Below are 18,000 nucleotides of genomic sequence, written 5' to 3' on the forward strand. Positions count from 1 at the left end.
TGTATTTTGTATTGTATTTGTCTGAAACTTCCCCTCGACGGTTTAAATATCTAGACATAATACAATCAGGATATTAGATTTTTTTTTTATGGTACTTAGTTTCTTTGTCTAGTTCTTATTATACAACTATTACACCATCAATGCTAGCACTACTTTTTAGTTTTCCATAAATAAAATATTGGAAATTGTTGCATCATACTGGATAGAGAAAATGCTGAGTTTTTCTGTCAATTATGAGGCATTGGTCTGGCAGCGCTTTTTAGCTTATGGTACGACATGGGTTATTTCTATCAAGAGAGGTACTTGGGTTTTATCTCCAGTGGTATAAAGACATGAATGGCACTGTGTGTTGACAAAAAGGTACAAATGAAGGCCTGACATCACCACACATGCTAATGCACTTCATTGGTGAATCTTTCTCTTCAGGTAGCTGTGATGTTTCCTGGGATAAAGAGAAACTTCAGTCTCCCAATGCCCAAGGATTACAGGCCTCAGTTACCCATCCCAGCCTACCTGGACAGCATAAACGTTCAGTTAGTCACCCCCTTAACCCTCTCCAGCAGAACCACCTTCTACCAAATGGTAAGGGGACTAAATTAAACTTCCAACAACCCATGGCCTACACTGCCAGCAGAGCAGTCAGGACCAATTTTATGCCTTCAGTATATTGAAGACTAGCACTAGCTTGAACTGATAAACAAGCTTTTGAACACTGCACAAGCTTGTCCACTCTAGTGGGCTTCGTAGAACGCAACTGGAACACCATTCATTGCTTTATTCCCAATATGTTTTTTAATTAATTAATTAATTAATTTTTTTACAAAGTATTTTAAATATAGTATTTCAGTTGTCCAATGGTGTATCAAATTTTGATAGTTTTTTTGGGGTGTTTTCAATTACACAAGCTTTTTTTTCTATGTAAACCTATACTAGATATGGAATCCAGTACATGCAAAGTAGTGACTGAATTGTGGTATACAATCGTACAGCATATGTAAAACTCAGTGGTCATTCAGAAGGACTACAATCCTTGAGAATTTGTGTTATAGGGTGTGTCAAGTATTTGGTTTTCAAAACCATGTACTGAACAAAACAAGGGGACCAAAACAAGTATAACATTATATCAATAAGTAATGATCTACATATAGAAAGGTTTTCCTATATAAAGGTTTATAATAGGTTGGAAAGTTCTTTTGTAGGTATGACTTTCATTTCAACAGCACGTTTTATCAAATGGAACATCAAAGGAATAACTTCCAAAGGGCTTGTAACACATTCAAACATTTTGTGTAGAAACTAAGGAATTACATACATAGCTTTCCTAAAATACAACACCGATATCATTTTAAACAGTTCAGTTACACAACACAGAGAGAAAATAATACCATATTGACAAAAAAAACTCCTTTATGACAAATATAATCATAATATGTTTTTTTTCTTGTGAAGGATGAACAATGGAGACTTTAGTTACTGTAGATTTTAATTGCTCAAACATTATTTTTAGGTTTGGAGCTTCCCTTCATGATGATGCCCCACCCCCTGATTCCTGTCAGCCTACCTCCTGCATCGGTTACCATGGCAATGAGTCAGATGAACCACCTCAGCACGATCGCTAACATGGCAGCTGCCGCACAAGTACAGAGTCCCCCTTGCAGAGTCGAGACTTCAGTTATCAAGGTACAGTAACAAGGAAAGTAACTACTGATTAGTTAAAATGAAGTACAGTGTTCTATTCAGTGTTCTATTGGCTTCTTTACGACAGCCAGGAACATTTACAGGAATATTACACTTTTTTATTCACAAAAAATAAACATTAGATCACTTTTGTGTTGCATCAGATTAGAAGGCATGCAGTATACTGTATATTTACACACACACACACACACACACACACAAAGCCAGCTTCACACCTTCCTGTAACAACTTTTGTCATCATCACATTATATTAAAAAAATATGCAAATATAGCTCAGCTTTGTTTTTGACTATTTCAAAATTTTACTTTTCAGTTTAACAAAAGAAAGTATGCTGTATACTTGGACACTATTGGTAATTGGGTATACAACTATCCCTCTAGATGTTAACTTTGCTGTGAGGCCCAATTAAGTAAGCTTTCGTGTTTGAGTTTTTGTCATTCCACAGAAGAATAAGCATTGCTTTGATTCTTGAAAATCTATAGCTAGCCCTTAGAAGGGCAAAATGAAAGTGTCTTTGTCCTTGCTTGCTGGAATGTATACAGATCAGCTGTGCGGTTAAGAGGAGCAGCCACAAACTAAGACTGAAGGTTGTGGCAGCTCTGAAATGCAATGAATGAGACAGCAGTGACCTGCAGAGGCCTTAGACTTGAGGTGGCTTTTATCACCTGTCCACACATCAAAATGCTCAGCTTGTTAGCATTTTTATTATATCAACAAGAAAGGTTTTCTAAACTGTACAAAGGAATATTCAGGTTGCAGAATGCAGACTCTAAAGGCTTTGCTGTTGAAGAAAAATGTGGAGAGAGAAGGATAATTTGTAATAGATACAAAAAGAAAAGAAACTCAATTCAGAACAATAATACATACAGTATATAATACACCAAATAAATAAATAAATAAATAAAACCAAATGTATTTGAAACTGTCACAAAATGAAAAGACACAGTATATCAGTGGTAAATATCTAAATGTCATAAACCCACCCATAAAATGAGAATAAGTTGTAAATGGCAAATAAATAAATAAAAACTGAAAAAAGGCAACATTTAAACAATTAAATGAATGAGGAAAATAAGCCACAGTGAAAGCACTGGTGAGAATCATACTGTACTCTCCAAATAAATGAGTAGAGTGGGGTAAAGCAGAGCTCAACTTCATGTGGAAATCACTCATGAACAATGTTCTTTATTTGGCCTGTGAACGGTAGCCATTTTATGATAGACCTCTAGTTGAAATACAATTGAATATTTGTTTTGAAGAGATGGGTGAACATCTGTTCTCAAAATTCTGGACCCATCAGCTTGATCAAAATCCAGTTGGATTTGAGAGCTGGCAAAGTTCCCCATTGAAACAGTTTTATGATGCCAGCTTATAACTATGAGATCACGTCATGCACCATCAATCAGCTTTTGTATTTTGGCCAACCAAATAAGTGTACAATGTTGTGTTACGATCTAAATGAACATTTCATGGTTAATTGAGAATCTGGGTTGGGAAAGTTTCAATCTAAATTTTGTGACTTCAAGAGTTGATTAAAATAAATCACAGACTCCAACAAAATGGAAGTGTTTGCAGTGCAAATCATGTTTGTACTTGGCAGCTGGATATGCAGATAAAAGCACTTGGGGCATAGAAGGTCATTGGTAGTGGTGTTTTTTTATTTAAATCATAAGATAAGTAGAAATACAGGTATAATTCTGTGACAATTAAACAAAAAGTCTTTACGGAGACAATTGTCAAAGAATTGTATATATATATATATATATATATATAAAACAAAACTTATCAATAAAATGATTGCTCTAGTCTAAATTGTGAGATAATGTCATTTGACCTGTTTTGCAGGAACGCGTACCCGACAGCCCGTCTCCCGCCCCGTCCCTTGAGGATGGGAGGAGACCCGGCAGCCATCCCTCTTCTCACCGGAGCAGCAGTGTGTCCAGCTCTCCCGCTCGCACCGAAAGCTCTTTAGACAGAATCCGTAAGTCCTTTTTTAATTGGATAGCAATGTTTGTATGGCCACACCTGTTTTATTCCTGAAATGTTATCTAATGTTTAATATTGTGATCTGTAACTTAATATAATGGTCTGTCTATTTATATTATGTAATTAATGGTTCAATGATTGTATTAATTGATATCTATATATCTATCTATCTATCTATCTATCTATCTATCTATATATATATATATATATATATATATATATATATATATATATATATATATATATATATATTCTTAAGCTGCTATCCAATTAGCAATTGTGGTATAGCTACACCTGATGAAGACACACTAGGTGTTGATACGCGGTGTGTTTTTTCTTTGTTGTGTTTGAATAAAAAATGTTTTAAGCAAATTAAATGTTAGAGAATTGTACTGCACTGACAATTAAGCGAGGTATGCATGGATGGTTAGTTTGCCATTACAAATAACTTCTTATGACTACATATATACACTGCTGTGCAAAAGTCTTAGACATGTTGCATTTTTCTACTCTGATGCATTATGATCATCAACAATTTACTCAAAGCCTCCACTATTATAACAACCTTGACTTGCATAAAGAAGGAAAATCATTGAGTGAAATAGCTCGCATCACTCGATTTTCAAGGTGTGGTATCCGAAGACAGACAAGCGTTGAATTGACAACAGAGCTGGCAGAAGACACAGGTGTTGTTATCCATCCATCAATAGTCCAAAACAACATTGACCATTGTTCTATAGTCCAATTTATGTGTTCCTGTGCATAGTTTAGCCTTTTAGTCTTGTTCCCCTTTCTTAACAGAGGTATTCTTACTGTAATACATCCTTTAAGTCCTGATTTCAAGAGTGACCTTCGTACTGTTGATTTGATGGACAACGACACCTGTGCCTTCTGCCAGTTCTGTTGTCAATTCAACGCTTGTCTTCTTTCTATTCCTTAAGGATATTATCTTCAAGTATTGCTCATCCTTGTTAGACAGCTTTTTGGGTCTTCCAGTCCTGGGTTTGTCAATTACAGATGATGTTTCTCTGTACTTGTCGATTATGCTTCGGATACCACACCTTGAAAATCGAGTGATGCAAGCTATTTCACTCAATGTTTTTCCTTCTTCATGCAAGTCAAGGTTGTTGTAATAGTAGAAAACGCGAGTGGGGGCTTTGAGTAAATTGTTGCAACATGTCTAAGACTTTTGCACAGCAGTGTATATGGAGAGGAGGCATATAGTGGGAAACTATGGCCCAAGAGGGAAGAAATAGCTGTTACAGAACAAATAAATAAATTACTTTCTCACTGCGGCATAGAATTCTTGGAGGAGTCCGTTGAGATTGTGAATGTCGTAGTTACCATATTCTTTCAAATTTAAGACGCCCTCAAATTTAAGACAAAGCCCAAATTTCCCACCCTCAATTTCAGGAATAAAATAACATCAAATAAATATGCATTTACAAAGATACAACCTCAATTACGCAGTTGGAGGCAGTTTGCGTCCGTCTGCCATCACAGAGCATTGCTGTTATGTGCTGCTTCTCATTTCCAGTCGTGATTACTCACACCAATTTGTGAACTGTGGTATTGCTTGGCATGTCGAAAAAATACGGGGTTCTGATCAGTTTTTCCGATCTGTCCAAGCTGGTACTGTTTGTTAGAAACACTGAAAAGCTTCTCTTTCAATTCCTCAGGAAACTGATGACGCTTCTTTGAAAATAGCTGCCTGTATGTCATGGATGATTCGAGATCGGCAGTAACGTTTTGGTTCGTCTTTTCTTGGCAGTTAGTCACATTGCTGTTTGCGTACTCGGGTAGTCATGTCTTTTGTTGGCGATTTTAATGCATATACTGTACTCGAACTTCAGACACAGGCTATTTTTGAGAAACAAAAAATGGTTAAAAAGTGGAAGGAATACAGTATAAGTGGAAGGAATACAGTATTTTTTTGGACAAACCCTCGTTGCGGGTTTGTCCACCATTATGCTTTGTTGTGTGAAGAGAGGAAGGACATTCAGAATGGCAAAAATGGTTTAATTGATCAATTAAAAAAAATATTCAGCGAAAAAAGGCACTTTACAGACCGTTTAAAAGGGACCAAAAACAAAGTACACAGAAAGAGTACTTGGAACTGCAAACAGAAGTCAAAAAGGAAGTTAGAAAGGCCAAGAGAGAGATAGAAATCAATATTGCTAAGGGGGCTAAAACCAATTCCAAAATGTTTTTCCAATATTATAACAGCAAGAGAACATTCAAAGAGGAGGTCAAGTGTCTAAGAGACACAAATGGCAAAATCATAGACGAAGAAAAAAAAAATAGCAAATATATTAAATGATTACTTTTCACAGGTTTTTACAAAGGAGGACACGGACAACATGCCCCACATGTCGACCTGTTCCTATCCATTTTTAAATAACTTTAGCATAACAGAGGCAGAAGTGTTAAAGGGACTAGGAGCTCTTAAAATAAATAAATCCCCTGGGTCGGATTAATCTGTAGATTAATCCGTGCACATTTTATATAGCGTCTGTCCGGCATAGTAATACTAAAAAATCAATAGAATCTAAAATAATAATAATAAGCCCAATGGGAATTTGGTCTTTTTAAAATCATTTTTATAATAATTTTAATTTTAGTACATTTAAAACATTTTCAACAGAACAACCATTCTTTCAGGACACTGTCAGTCACATACCTGAAAACACAAGACAGCTGAGCTGTGTTTTCAGCATCAGTTGTTTAATCTAGCATTACAGCTACGTACTTGGCTTCCTTCCTGTACTTCTGCATCTGGCCGAACCTGAGGCACCGAAGAGATTAAGCTGTTCTGAATCTTGTTACAGGTACCCGAGAATACTGTGGCTATTGACAAGTGATTGCTTAACATGCTGTCGTAGTCAGAAATCAGAGAAAGTAATTCCACATAATTACCTCTATTTGAGGAATTGGTGCCTTCATCGTGCCCTCTGAATGCCAGTTCTTGCTTGCCAAGGTAAACAACAGGATGTATTGTATCCCTGTGCTTCTGCTCATCAAATTGAACATCAATCTGGGTTTGCCCAAAAGTTTTGAGGGTAACAGTGGCTCACAAAATTCTCAATAATAAGCAATATCGCACGAAATTCAGCTATTCTTACACCCTTACCCAAGCATATTTATGTCCCGCCTGTGCTCACCAGTGATTGGACAGCTGTAAAACTAGGGCAGATCTTTGATTTTTCCATTGGTTAAACTCCCAATTATGTCCCACCTCTGCTCACTCATGATTGGACACCTGTATAACAAAGGGGCAGATCTTTGACTCTCCTATTGGTTAAACCTGCTAAAGACCTTCAACTGTTTATATCCTTCCTCTACTCATGTATGACTGGACTGCCACGGAGACCATGCAAAAATAAAATTCTGCACGATTACATTGTAAAAGAAAAATAATCTGCGATCAACTCTTTAGTTGATTAATCAGTCTGCGTAATCTGTTAATTGGAGCATCCCTAATATTAATATGCATATGTATATAATGAATGTCCTTGCTTTTTGAGAAGACTGTTTTTATTTTCATTATAAACTACACCACTTCTGTGGAGGTGTTCCATACATGACTGCTGCATTTTTTACCACATTTTATTAGACATGTTAATGCAAAGAGTGCAAACTTGATTTGGTGCAGAAATTTAGTACGTGTTTCAAATGTTTAGTAAACTTATAGATTTGATTTGGACAAGAATACTGTATAATCTGTGCATTTATGTTTCCCTCCCTGTATTCCCACTGTTTCTAATGTGTACCTTTTTTACACACATTTTACAGTAGTACCTACGTAGGGGCTGATCATTTTACAGTCATGCAGCATAATTACAAGAGTAGTGAATCACCTTCGGGATAACGTCTTTTTCATTTCAGACATGAAATATGCTTAAAAAAATCAAAAATAAGGAAAATAGCAAAATCATGGCAGTGAGAGATTTTGCTGAATTAAAGTGATTTCTAAAGCTCTGAAGCCATTGGTTGATGCTCGTCTTGGGGGGGAGGTCTGGGTCTATCCATCTTTCACTAGACTTTACCCAATGTCAAGTCCATATACCACCATGAATTGGGCGGGAATGGCAGATGTAAGGTGACTTTTAATTGAATGAATTATTGCACATACTATTTTCTTTAAATGTATTGGTTCTCATTTCATTTTCATCGATTTGATTGGCCAAATCAGTATGTGTAATAATTAGAATTACAACACGTACTAAAGTCAAATTAGAAACTTTATTTAACACATTTGGAATCATCCCATCATTCCTACAGGCTACGCCACTCACATCAGACTGATTTAATAAAACACCTATTGAATTTTAAGAGTAATTACAATTGAATGTTCTGACCAATCCTTCCTTTGTAGTAAAACCTAAGTCGAAAGGGCTGAAACAAAATAGAAACAGGTAAAATTGTTGTTTTGAAGTACAAAACAATTAGACTCACCATGAAAATCAATGCTTTTAAAATGAGGCATTTGTATTTTTTAAATCTGGTAAGTGTAGCTATACAGTAGAATGTGAAGGTGTGAAAATAATATACATCTGTTCCTACAGCTGTGCATCAGAATGGACTATCCATGAACCAGACACTTATGGGATTGTCACCAAATGTAGTGCCCGGCCCCAAGGAAGGAGATCTCGCCACCCATGACATGGGCCATGAAGCAAAAAGAATACACCTTGAAAAAGGTACGCTCTCTCTGACATTTGTATTTAACACCTGCCAGCATTCTGACTCTTAATTGTGCATGTGATTAAACTAGCAGCTAAACAGGTAGTGGACAGTCGTCAGAAAATACACTTTTGGTTCAAATCAGTGAGTTTAGTTCTTCCACCTGAGAGTGTTAGATTAATATAAGTAGTTAGGGTTGGCTGTCTAGAGGATACATCCTACTGTTATAACACATTACACCGAAGCATAAAAATGTAATGATTTACCCTGTTCCATTAAGTGACATGGGGAAAACTGGACATACACTCAAGCCAGCCACTAGACTGCTATGATTTCAACACAAAATTAAGCAAATAATACACCTTAGTGTTCTAAGCTGAGTTATATCTATGAAAAACTGACAATGAAATCTCTTTTTTGGTCATGTTTTCCCAACTGGCACGACATCAACTCAGAATGGTCCTGGACCTTTTTAGATTGTGGTGTGAAAGGTCTCAAGAAAATAATAATTAGCATAAGTGCTACTCTAATTTCTTGGGTCTAGGTTTAAATTTACCAAAATAAATAAATAATCCCATTTATTACATTTTTTTTAATTGCCCGAAAAAAGCGTGTGCTTCAATTCTAACGTATTAACAGTGTACATTATATTTAACCACCCTGAAATTGACAGTTGAACTAGAGCCCAAAGCCCCTTTCAAGGGATTTTTAATATTGTTTCCATCCATATGCCATTCCCATTATTATTTAGATACTAAATTCTTAATATGTCGCTCAGGTTGATTAGAATTCAGGGCTCTCCAAAGCGTGCACCAGAGGTCTCAGGATGTGAAAAACATTTTTATAAAATAGTCCATTAATGCAGAGGAGTGCAACTAAATTAGTTAGCAATTTGCTGAGCATGAATTAATGAACAGAGCTTCTCCCAGCTCCCAGAGTTGTAATTTTCATAATAACCTCAGACCTTTATTTGGCAGGTTGTTTAGTTTTTTCGTTTGAAGGTTTTCATTAGTCTAATGAGGACTGTGCAAGGGCGAACAGTCAGCACAATTTACATGGGGAAGCTATCATAATAAATGAGGCAATTTGAATAACACGCACAGGTTTTATTCAGCGAGATAAGAGAGATTGTACAGCGAGATCTAGAGGTAACCAATACATTAGAACAACTAATAACTAAAGTAATCCCAATAAAAGGCTTAAGTGAAGGGAATAAAATTAATGATATATATATATAGAACTGTAATGATATGATACATGATGCATTCGATTGATAAAATAAATGTGTTCCATTGTTAAAGAGAGGCCTACAATCCACACATTGTTTATGTCAGACTTTTTAATTAGGGTTGTTCATCGGATCAGTTTGCTTAGACAAATTAGATAACATTCCAATGGTTTAATGATATTTCTCCACTTGTCTGATCTTTATGGACCTGCCAGAGCATTACATTAATTGTGTGTATTATACTTTCAATGCAGTGTGCAGTATAACAATATTTTATAGGGCAGGAATAAGCCGTCTCTTGCGTCATCTGTGACTAAACATGCAAAACAGCTCTAGCTACAACACATACACTCTGGTGCTTCACTGTTCACGAGTAATGGGCAAGGCAGATCAGTTCTTTTTTTTTTGTAGATCAAGGACAAGATAACTGCCTCACTAGGTTGACAAGTTATCATTTACTGTGCAGTAATTTGTTTTGCTGTTACAGGGCCTGTGATGCTTGCATTACCTTTGTCAGTTTTAAATAAAGTGTTTAAATGATTTTCCAAGAAAACGTTTCATTATATGTTCATTCGACTAGAAAACACAAGCAAAGTAAATTTAAATAATAATTAAACATAAATAAATAAATAAATACATCAATGGTGACTTGTGACATGTGTCCAATCAGGGGGCTGACACAGACAGGATGGATTTAAAAGCCTTTTGTTGTTACACAGCTGTAAATAGTTAATGCTTTTACAGGCAAGTTTTGTTTTTCTTATACAAGAAATACGCTGAATGCAACAAAACCTGACTACCATCTCTACCACTGTAGGTAGTGGGCTTCAGCCTATTGGCTCTTTCGTGTATTGTGTTTTACTGGTCCACTTGGGTATTCTGTGGATCTCAGATAAGAATTAGTAAAATCGGTTCTCCCTGACATTGCATCTTGTCATTTATTTTTTATTCTGTACAATCATTGCATGTTTTTATCCCAGAACTATAACAAATCCAATATGCAAACCCATGTTGAAATGATTCCTTTATTGCAGTGATGTTTGCAGTTGTAATAACACATGCACACACACAGACACACAGACACCGACAGTATAACACAATCCTTACAAAACCGCTAGTACCAAAACAAATAGAACAGACCTACGATCTGTCAAGGGCAAGCCTCTGCAAAGGGACTCACTAGTCCTGTTTGTAAATGCAGTATGCTCGTTCTTATGAGAGTAGCTTTGTACTGATGAAAGATTCAAAGATGTACCGTCCTCTTATACACTCTATTCACTTAAATGCCCCGTGCCCTTGGGTGTGTCTGCAAGTTAGTGATCTCCTTCTGGCAGTAAGGGACTCCACAAAGATCAGTTTGACGTGCACATGTACAGTTAGTACAGGGTAGAGTAGGGTAAATGGAGCAGTGGTCCATCTTTGATGGCTAATTCCTTCAGGAAAGTCAGCAGTAAAAATCAACAGCAAATTGTGTTCTGAATGGCTGGTATTCTCGCTTGTGACTGTTCTGTGTAATGCACCAGCAATGTGTGCAGTCTAGTACAAGGAAGCACCTCCCAAAGGAGCATCTGGTATTACTGTAGACCTGTATGTCAAAGTCTGTTACATCTGCTCTTTGGCTCATTGTGACTGACTTGTGTGGCATTTGCCTAAAATGTATCTGACATCTTAAGCAGAGTTTTAAGTGATGCTCAATGAGCCAACGTGAACATTACAGTATACATGTGTAGGCAGTATTGCTTGCAGAATAAATGCTGATGCACGTACATTTCCATATTTGTCAGTACAAGAGGCAAGTCAATTGTTAAAATGGTTATGAATTTAATTTCCAAGAATGTTTTGCTCCAAGACTGTTTTGCTTTATTACTATACAAAGAGCTTGTAGATAAATCACGGGAAGACACACAATTTATAAACACGTGAGCAACGTTATTCAAAATAGGTTTTCAGATGAATTACAGGTGGTGCTGAAAAAATGTTCTAAATATTTCAGAAATCCCTTTTGTGGTTTGATGGATTTCTTAATATAAGTGCTGTTTCATAAAACTTATATAATGACAGAATTGACAGATTACATAAACTAGACAAGTTAATTATTAGTGTTTTTTATTTTTTAAACTTCTAGTGTAAGCAACTCATATATAAATTGTTAATGTCAGTAGTTAATATTAGCATCTATAATGTCACAAAGACTGTAAGTATGTTTTAACTGCAAAACGTTATAGGAGCTATTTCCAGTCAGGCTCAGTCCTTGTCCTACAAAGTACTCATATGAATGATTAAGTGTTGGAGCAGCAATACCACTTGCCAGCTGGTCAGTCACTAAAAAATGGAATCACATATGTTTCATGTAGTATTAAATGGTACGTATCTTACATATACCAAATCCTGCTAGAGTCTGAATATACCAAAATATACAAATCTATAATTGAAAAAAAAGACTTGATTGTGTATTAGGTCTAGAAGTAATATTATATTTAATGATGTTGCTTCTATTTATACACACAGTGTTTAATCTACTCTAAGCTGACAAAAAAACAGTTTTCTTATAAAATCCTGTCATAGTCACATCAAACAAACAAATATGACTGGCTTTGAAGTTGCTCTTTGTGCTGATGGCATTCTTTCACTTTAACAATGGCATTGGGTTTTATTTTCATTGCAGTTGTGTTACACTGTAACACACTTCGATCCTTAAAAGCCGGAAGTCTGCACCGAAGTGCACAGTTAACCAATAACAGAGTGTGACTTTAAAAGACACTTGGTGCCATGAGATCACTTTTTTATATGTTTGGTAGATGGAAAGCCTTTAAGTAGCTTGTAGATACACTTAGCTTAGTGTTTATTTTTGACATGCTCTGAGGAAGAACATTTGAGCTTTGTGGAACAAAACTGAAAGAGCTCTGCGATCAAATATATCAGGAAGTTATTTTGTTTCAACAAGGTTTGTTGAGAAACACAATAACACGCTTAAGAAGGAACTGTATATTGTGTCTTCTATGATTAAATCATAACATCACTGTTCCATTTCCCAGCACAAAATGCAACATTTTCTGAACATCAAACAGTATATGATGGATTTGTGAAATTAATCCATGTTTTTTGTTTTTTTTTGTATAATTTATTTTTTATGTCTGACGTTGGAAGGTTAACTGCTGTATTAGATTGGATTATTAAAAAAAAAAAAACATTAAAAGTTGACATTCAGTCCTTTACTGTTGATCACTGATATGATACATGCTGTAGTACAAATATATATTTTTTGTTGTGGCAACCTATCCAGCTACCCACAATTGTGACTTCTAAAGGGCCTACCTGCTGTCTACAGTAAAGTTTTATTTACTGCCACTATTACAGCTAGAGTATTGTTTCTAGAGGGATCTGTCTTTAAGTTCACCTGTTTGTGATGTTGAAATGTTAAACACAGGGGTGTCAGTTTCCAGCTTGCTCTGTATATTATTTATTAGTAAGAATACTGTCTGCTTTCAAACTTGAAGCTCTTACAATGCTGAATTACTGACTTTGATCTAATGAAACTCAAGCTCAGTCACCATAGGACACAGAAAAAGCTGAGGTTATGGCAGTTCAAGTTGTGTGTGATCAAACAACTAGGAAAATGTTGTGTTGGAATAAAAAGGTAAGACAAAAATAATGCAATGTGGGATCAATCAAATACAGAAATCCATGTCACAAATCTTGCTGATGCAGAAAAGATGCTCTTCCTTTAGCACAATGAGTTCATTTGGAAATGCGTTCTTCGAGAACGATCCACTGCGTGACACCAGGAGCAGCTAATCATATTTTGCGAAAGGATGCTTTTAAAAATGTTGAAAAGAGAGTTTTTTTTAATCATTAAAATGCCTTAAATGTGACAGAATGTTTTCTTCTGCCAAGTTGTAAGGATCAGACAGAGAATGAATTTGCTGTGGTCAGCTAAGTGTATCTACTGAGCAGAAAAGTGAATTTAATAATGTATTATTGTTTTTCAGTGAAGGTGAAATGTTCCACTACTGGTGATGTATTATAAAGCATTTGCCTTCTGTATGTGTTTAATGTTTATTAAAATAACATGCAAATATATGTGTTTTATTTATTCATTTTAATGCTTTTGACCTGCTAAGAAGCAACACTTTTTTTACAGAAATAAGATCATGAAATACAGTTTTACATGCCATTGTTTCTGAGCTATTTCATATTCTGATAATCCTATACTGTATTATCTTAGCATACCACTTTAATTGGAATTAGACAGTAAATTGTGTATTTGTTGATAGGTAGTTTGTCATAAAGTGTACAATTTTGTGTAATATTGAAATAGGTTAAATTTAGATGTACACCCCATTCCCATGAAAATACCATGCAGAATATTTGCACAAAAGGTGCTGTGTTTTATTAATTGTAAGCCTAAAGGGTCTTATTTAATGTATTCAGCATAGAGAACATACTAATTAAACATGCTTGGTTTGATAGGGATAATGTTTCCCTTTTCTAGTGTAAAGGTTAAACAAAGTGACAGGCTATCTTAGATCCTGCAGAACTTTGTAAAAAAAGATCTCAATCTTCTCTTTACTGGGCGAACATAACAGGATTGCAGTGTGAAACAGATGCCAAATGATTTATTCATTTACTAGCCATTTAGTCATACTGTACCAACGGCAAGGGACCTTGGTATTTCCTTTATTTCCTTAGAAACATCCGAATCTGAATTAAACACTCGAAACAAAATATGACTATTGGGAGCATGACCTTGGCAATGGTACATAAAAGCCCTGGCAGACTGGAACATATAATTTGTAATGGGTTTTTAATTGAAAGGAAGAAGTTAGCTGTGCAGAAGTAGTGCAGAAAAAGTTGTACTGTAGGTTTGTACACATTGAAAGCATGACATCTTTTGTCATTTTTCATTTGCAATCTGCACTTATTTGCAGGGCCCACAGCCAGAATACGTTATTGTGTTGATACGGTGTATACAGGAAATTGCAGTTTGCTCCTTGGAGAGTGTTGGCATGCTGTCATTGTGCTCCAGAAGCAGATTATCAACTTGGTGAAATGAGAAAGACAACACAAATATGTCGTGAAATGTGTAAATTTGAACTGATTTTTCAAATAATTCCCCAAAGTATCTGGTTGCAAATCGATTGTCCTTTATGTGACAAAAGAGTGAATAACAACTACGGTGATTGATGAACAAGTGAATAGCAATACTGCATTTGAATGTGGAAAAGTGTCAGGCTTTGAAAGTGAGTAGGGCCTTACAGTTCTAGTTCATAAAGGAAATGTAATTTTGTAATGTTTACAGCGTTCTATCTATACAGAGCCCCTTATATCTCAAAATATACAAATCACAAGGCTGTAATTGACTTCTGTCAATGTGCTGTTTAATTGTAACACAAAAACATGACCTTAAAGCATGGTTTGTGGGGCCGTGGTGTTTATGTAACAAGTTAAGTAAATGTATTAATAGGGCTGCCTTTCATGTTTTTGGTTTTTTTTTTTTTTTAGGTACTAATAAGGCCCACAGAATGCAATAATGACTTCCTGGTTGCACAAAGTTGAAAGGAAATACTTCTGCTGTCTAAATACAGTATAATCAGCAATTAAGTTCTTTAGTACAAAACCTGCTCATGTTTGAGCCTTTAGTGTAACATTTTGTTTGAAGGTTTCATATTAACTGTATCATGAAGAATATCATTTTAAGTATAAATTATACTTGCAGAGCTATATGACAATATAAAGATCAGTATCTACTGTACAGGTCTCTGTCAGCTGATTGAACAGCAGTTTCAGTTGGACACTGTCAAGATGACAGACTGATGGTACAAGTACTGGTGCTGCCGATATATAACACAATTTCACTTCCAATAGTTGTGCATGTCTTCTGTTGTGAAGTGCTGGATTTGAGGCTGCCAAAAACATCACAACAACTCAAGAAAAAAAAATATATATTGTCAACAACTCAAAACCTGCATTTAAAGCTATAGGTATTGTTGAACTAACCCACCAGGATCCATAACATTTTGAAGCACAATGTATCCAACTGCGCTGACAATACAAAAGAACCCTTCAGAAAAGCCTATTATCAAACCACTCTGGATAAGTATAGAAGGAAAGTACCTGTACAAGCCAGCAGGGAATGGAAAATAAGACAGTAGATGAAACACAATCTGTGTGTGCCAGAAAAACAAAGACATTAGCTGACATTACTACAATTTTCAGGGATACAATGTGTACTGTGTGCAATCATTTATGATGTATAGTAGGAATAAAAATAAACTTTACCAGTGTCTTTATACGTTGCTACTCAATAAATGGGTGGAATAGGAAACAATATCCTGCCAAGATTTAAGCAGCACATGGCTGTTAAAGTGCTGGGAAATCATTTGAATAGTCAAACTGACCATAACTGACGAAAATGACAACTTCAATAATGTGTGATAAAATGGAGGGGGACCTGCATGGATGGAGTAACAAATATTATCTATGTATGTTAAAAAAAATATGACTGCTTTTTTAGCTGCATCAATTAAATACAAAGTAGTTTTCAGAAAGAGAATCCAACATGTGATCCCAAGCCAAATACTCACTCACATTTTGAGCAATGTTGTCTACTGTCTTTTTCAGCACTATATTCCCTCCAGACTTTCTGCTAGAACAAGACTAACAGTAAAGAATGATTTTGTCTTGTTCATTGGAACAGGAATTATCATGTGTGTTTTTAAACTGTAGGTACTTCTTCCTTGAGCAACTGTTCTATAGCATGTCACTGGAGATCAATACAGTATGCTGTACAGTATGTGAAAGACGGTCTCTTACCCCAATTCAGGCTATCTGTGTTTGGTTGTGTTTAAGCTGTCCCTGCAGTGTTAAAAGGAAATCCCTTTTTGTTCATTTAGACCCTTTGCATATATTGTTTTAATGCATTCATGTATTAAACAAGACTCCAACTGGTGTGACATAAGTTATAACTTCTGAAAATCTAGTTGCATATCTTAATAATTTTGCAAAATGTACTACTGTGTAAATCATCTTTGAAAAAAAAAAAAAATTGGACTAATGTCTATTGGAGCTTAAGTCAACTTTGTTTATTTTTTGTCAGACAGAACAAGCATTATGTGAAGATATTGAGGTATATTTTTATGAAATGTATGGAGATCTTGCGTGACAGTTAAATAAACCTTATGCTTTTAGAAGACTTGATTCCAGGGTGTCTAGAGTATCTACAGTATGCACCCTGCATCTTGTTTATACAGTATTTATATAGTTATGGTTTTCCATCAAGTCCCATGTATTCTGGGCATCTTTACTTAGTGGTGATAGCCTCGTGACATTTTAATAACACTGCTTAATATTTATTGGAGAATCACGATCCAGCAAGTGTACAATTCAAATTGGAACCTTTTTAAATTCTATTTGGATACAATTAGAATTAAGGTAATGTAGTGTACTCTGTGAGTAATTTCTGATAAAAAAAAACACATTTGCATTCCAACCTCTTTTTTTGTATTTTTTTTTTGTGCATAACTGTTCCTTTTATACTGTTTAACTGCAAATCCTTTCAATATAAGTGAAAGGACTAAAAAAAACAAACTCCTTAGAAGAGTATTTCATTTCTCCTTGCTTAAAACAGTCAGTCTGCCTGTATTCGTCACCTTGACTTTGCAGCAGCAGAGAAAATATGTTGCTTATCCTCCCTAACCCCTGCCTGTCAATTAGGTGTTTAAAAATTAATCTCTTTAACTGGAGATACCACGGCAGCTTTCTTCTTTCTGTAAATGGAGTGTTATTAATTCAAGCACAGCAAAGCTAATGTTATGAATAATGTTATCAAAACAGATTTCCCCACGTTTAACGCATACTCTGGTTAAACCCTTAAGTATTTTTGTGAACCAAAAGAGGACGGATTGGCCTCCATTGCTAGAAGCTAGATAGAAGAATATGTTTTGTAGCTCCAGATTTAAATTTAAAACTGTATTCATTCTCCATCTCTAAAACCCTTGACCCATGTCAACCTCAAGACCAGCCTATTGCAAGTGCTGCTGGTAGTAATAATTGAAGATCTCTATTGTACTAGGAACATTGATTTTTTAAAAAATTGTTTTATTATGACTTGTTAATTAGTGCTGTTGGAGCGAACAGCATTTAATAATTTTACAGGTCTGAATTGTAGGCTAAAGGGGCGTTCACACCAGACGTGGTGCACATGCCGCCTGCTTGTGCACCACGCTGCAGTACTGTTCACACCACACGCGGCAAGGTAAAGTCAGTGGGGGGTCCGTTGTTACGTCACGGCTGCAGGTACAGGGGCTTTTGGTTACCGAGCAACAAACAGTAAATGCCAGCGGGAAAATAAAACTCTTATAACACCAAATAAAACATTTTGCTTTATCTTTTAAAAGTTTGTCTG

General features: G+C 35.6%; 1 protein-coding gene across 9 annotated transcripts in view; it reads left to right on the forward strand.

The window, feature by feature from the left end:
* LOC117407345 (dachshund homolog 1-like) overlaps positions 1-18,000 on the forward strand; it is a 170,778-nt gene that overhangs the window by 114,801 nt on the left and 37,977 nt on the right. For 7 of the 9 annotated variants that reach the window (XM_059029354.1, XM_059029352.1, XM_059029353.1 and 4 more), the window contains 4 exons: positions 427-582; positions 1,508-1,680; positions 3,545-3,680; positions 8,251-8,385. In XM_059029354.1, coding sequence (XP_058885337.1) covers positions 427-582; positions 1,508-1,680; positions 3,545-3,680; positions 8,251-8,385 — 600 coding nt within the window. The remainder of the gene's footprint in view (positions 1-426; positions 583-1,507; positions 1,681-3,544; positions 3,681-8,250; positions 8,386-18,000) is intronic. The other 2 variants (XM_059029358.1, XM_059029360.1) reach the window with 1 other exon arrangement.

The sequence above is a fragment of the Acipenser ruthenus genome, chromosome 8 (genome assembly GCF_902713425.1).
Source record: "Acipenser ruthenus chromosome 8, fAciRut3.2 maternal haplotype, whole genome shotgun sequence".
Lineage (NCBI taxonomy): Eukaryota > Metazoa > Chordata > Actinopteri > Acipenseriformes > Acipenseridae > Acipenser > Acipenser ruthenus.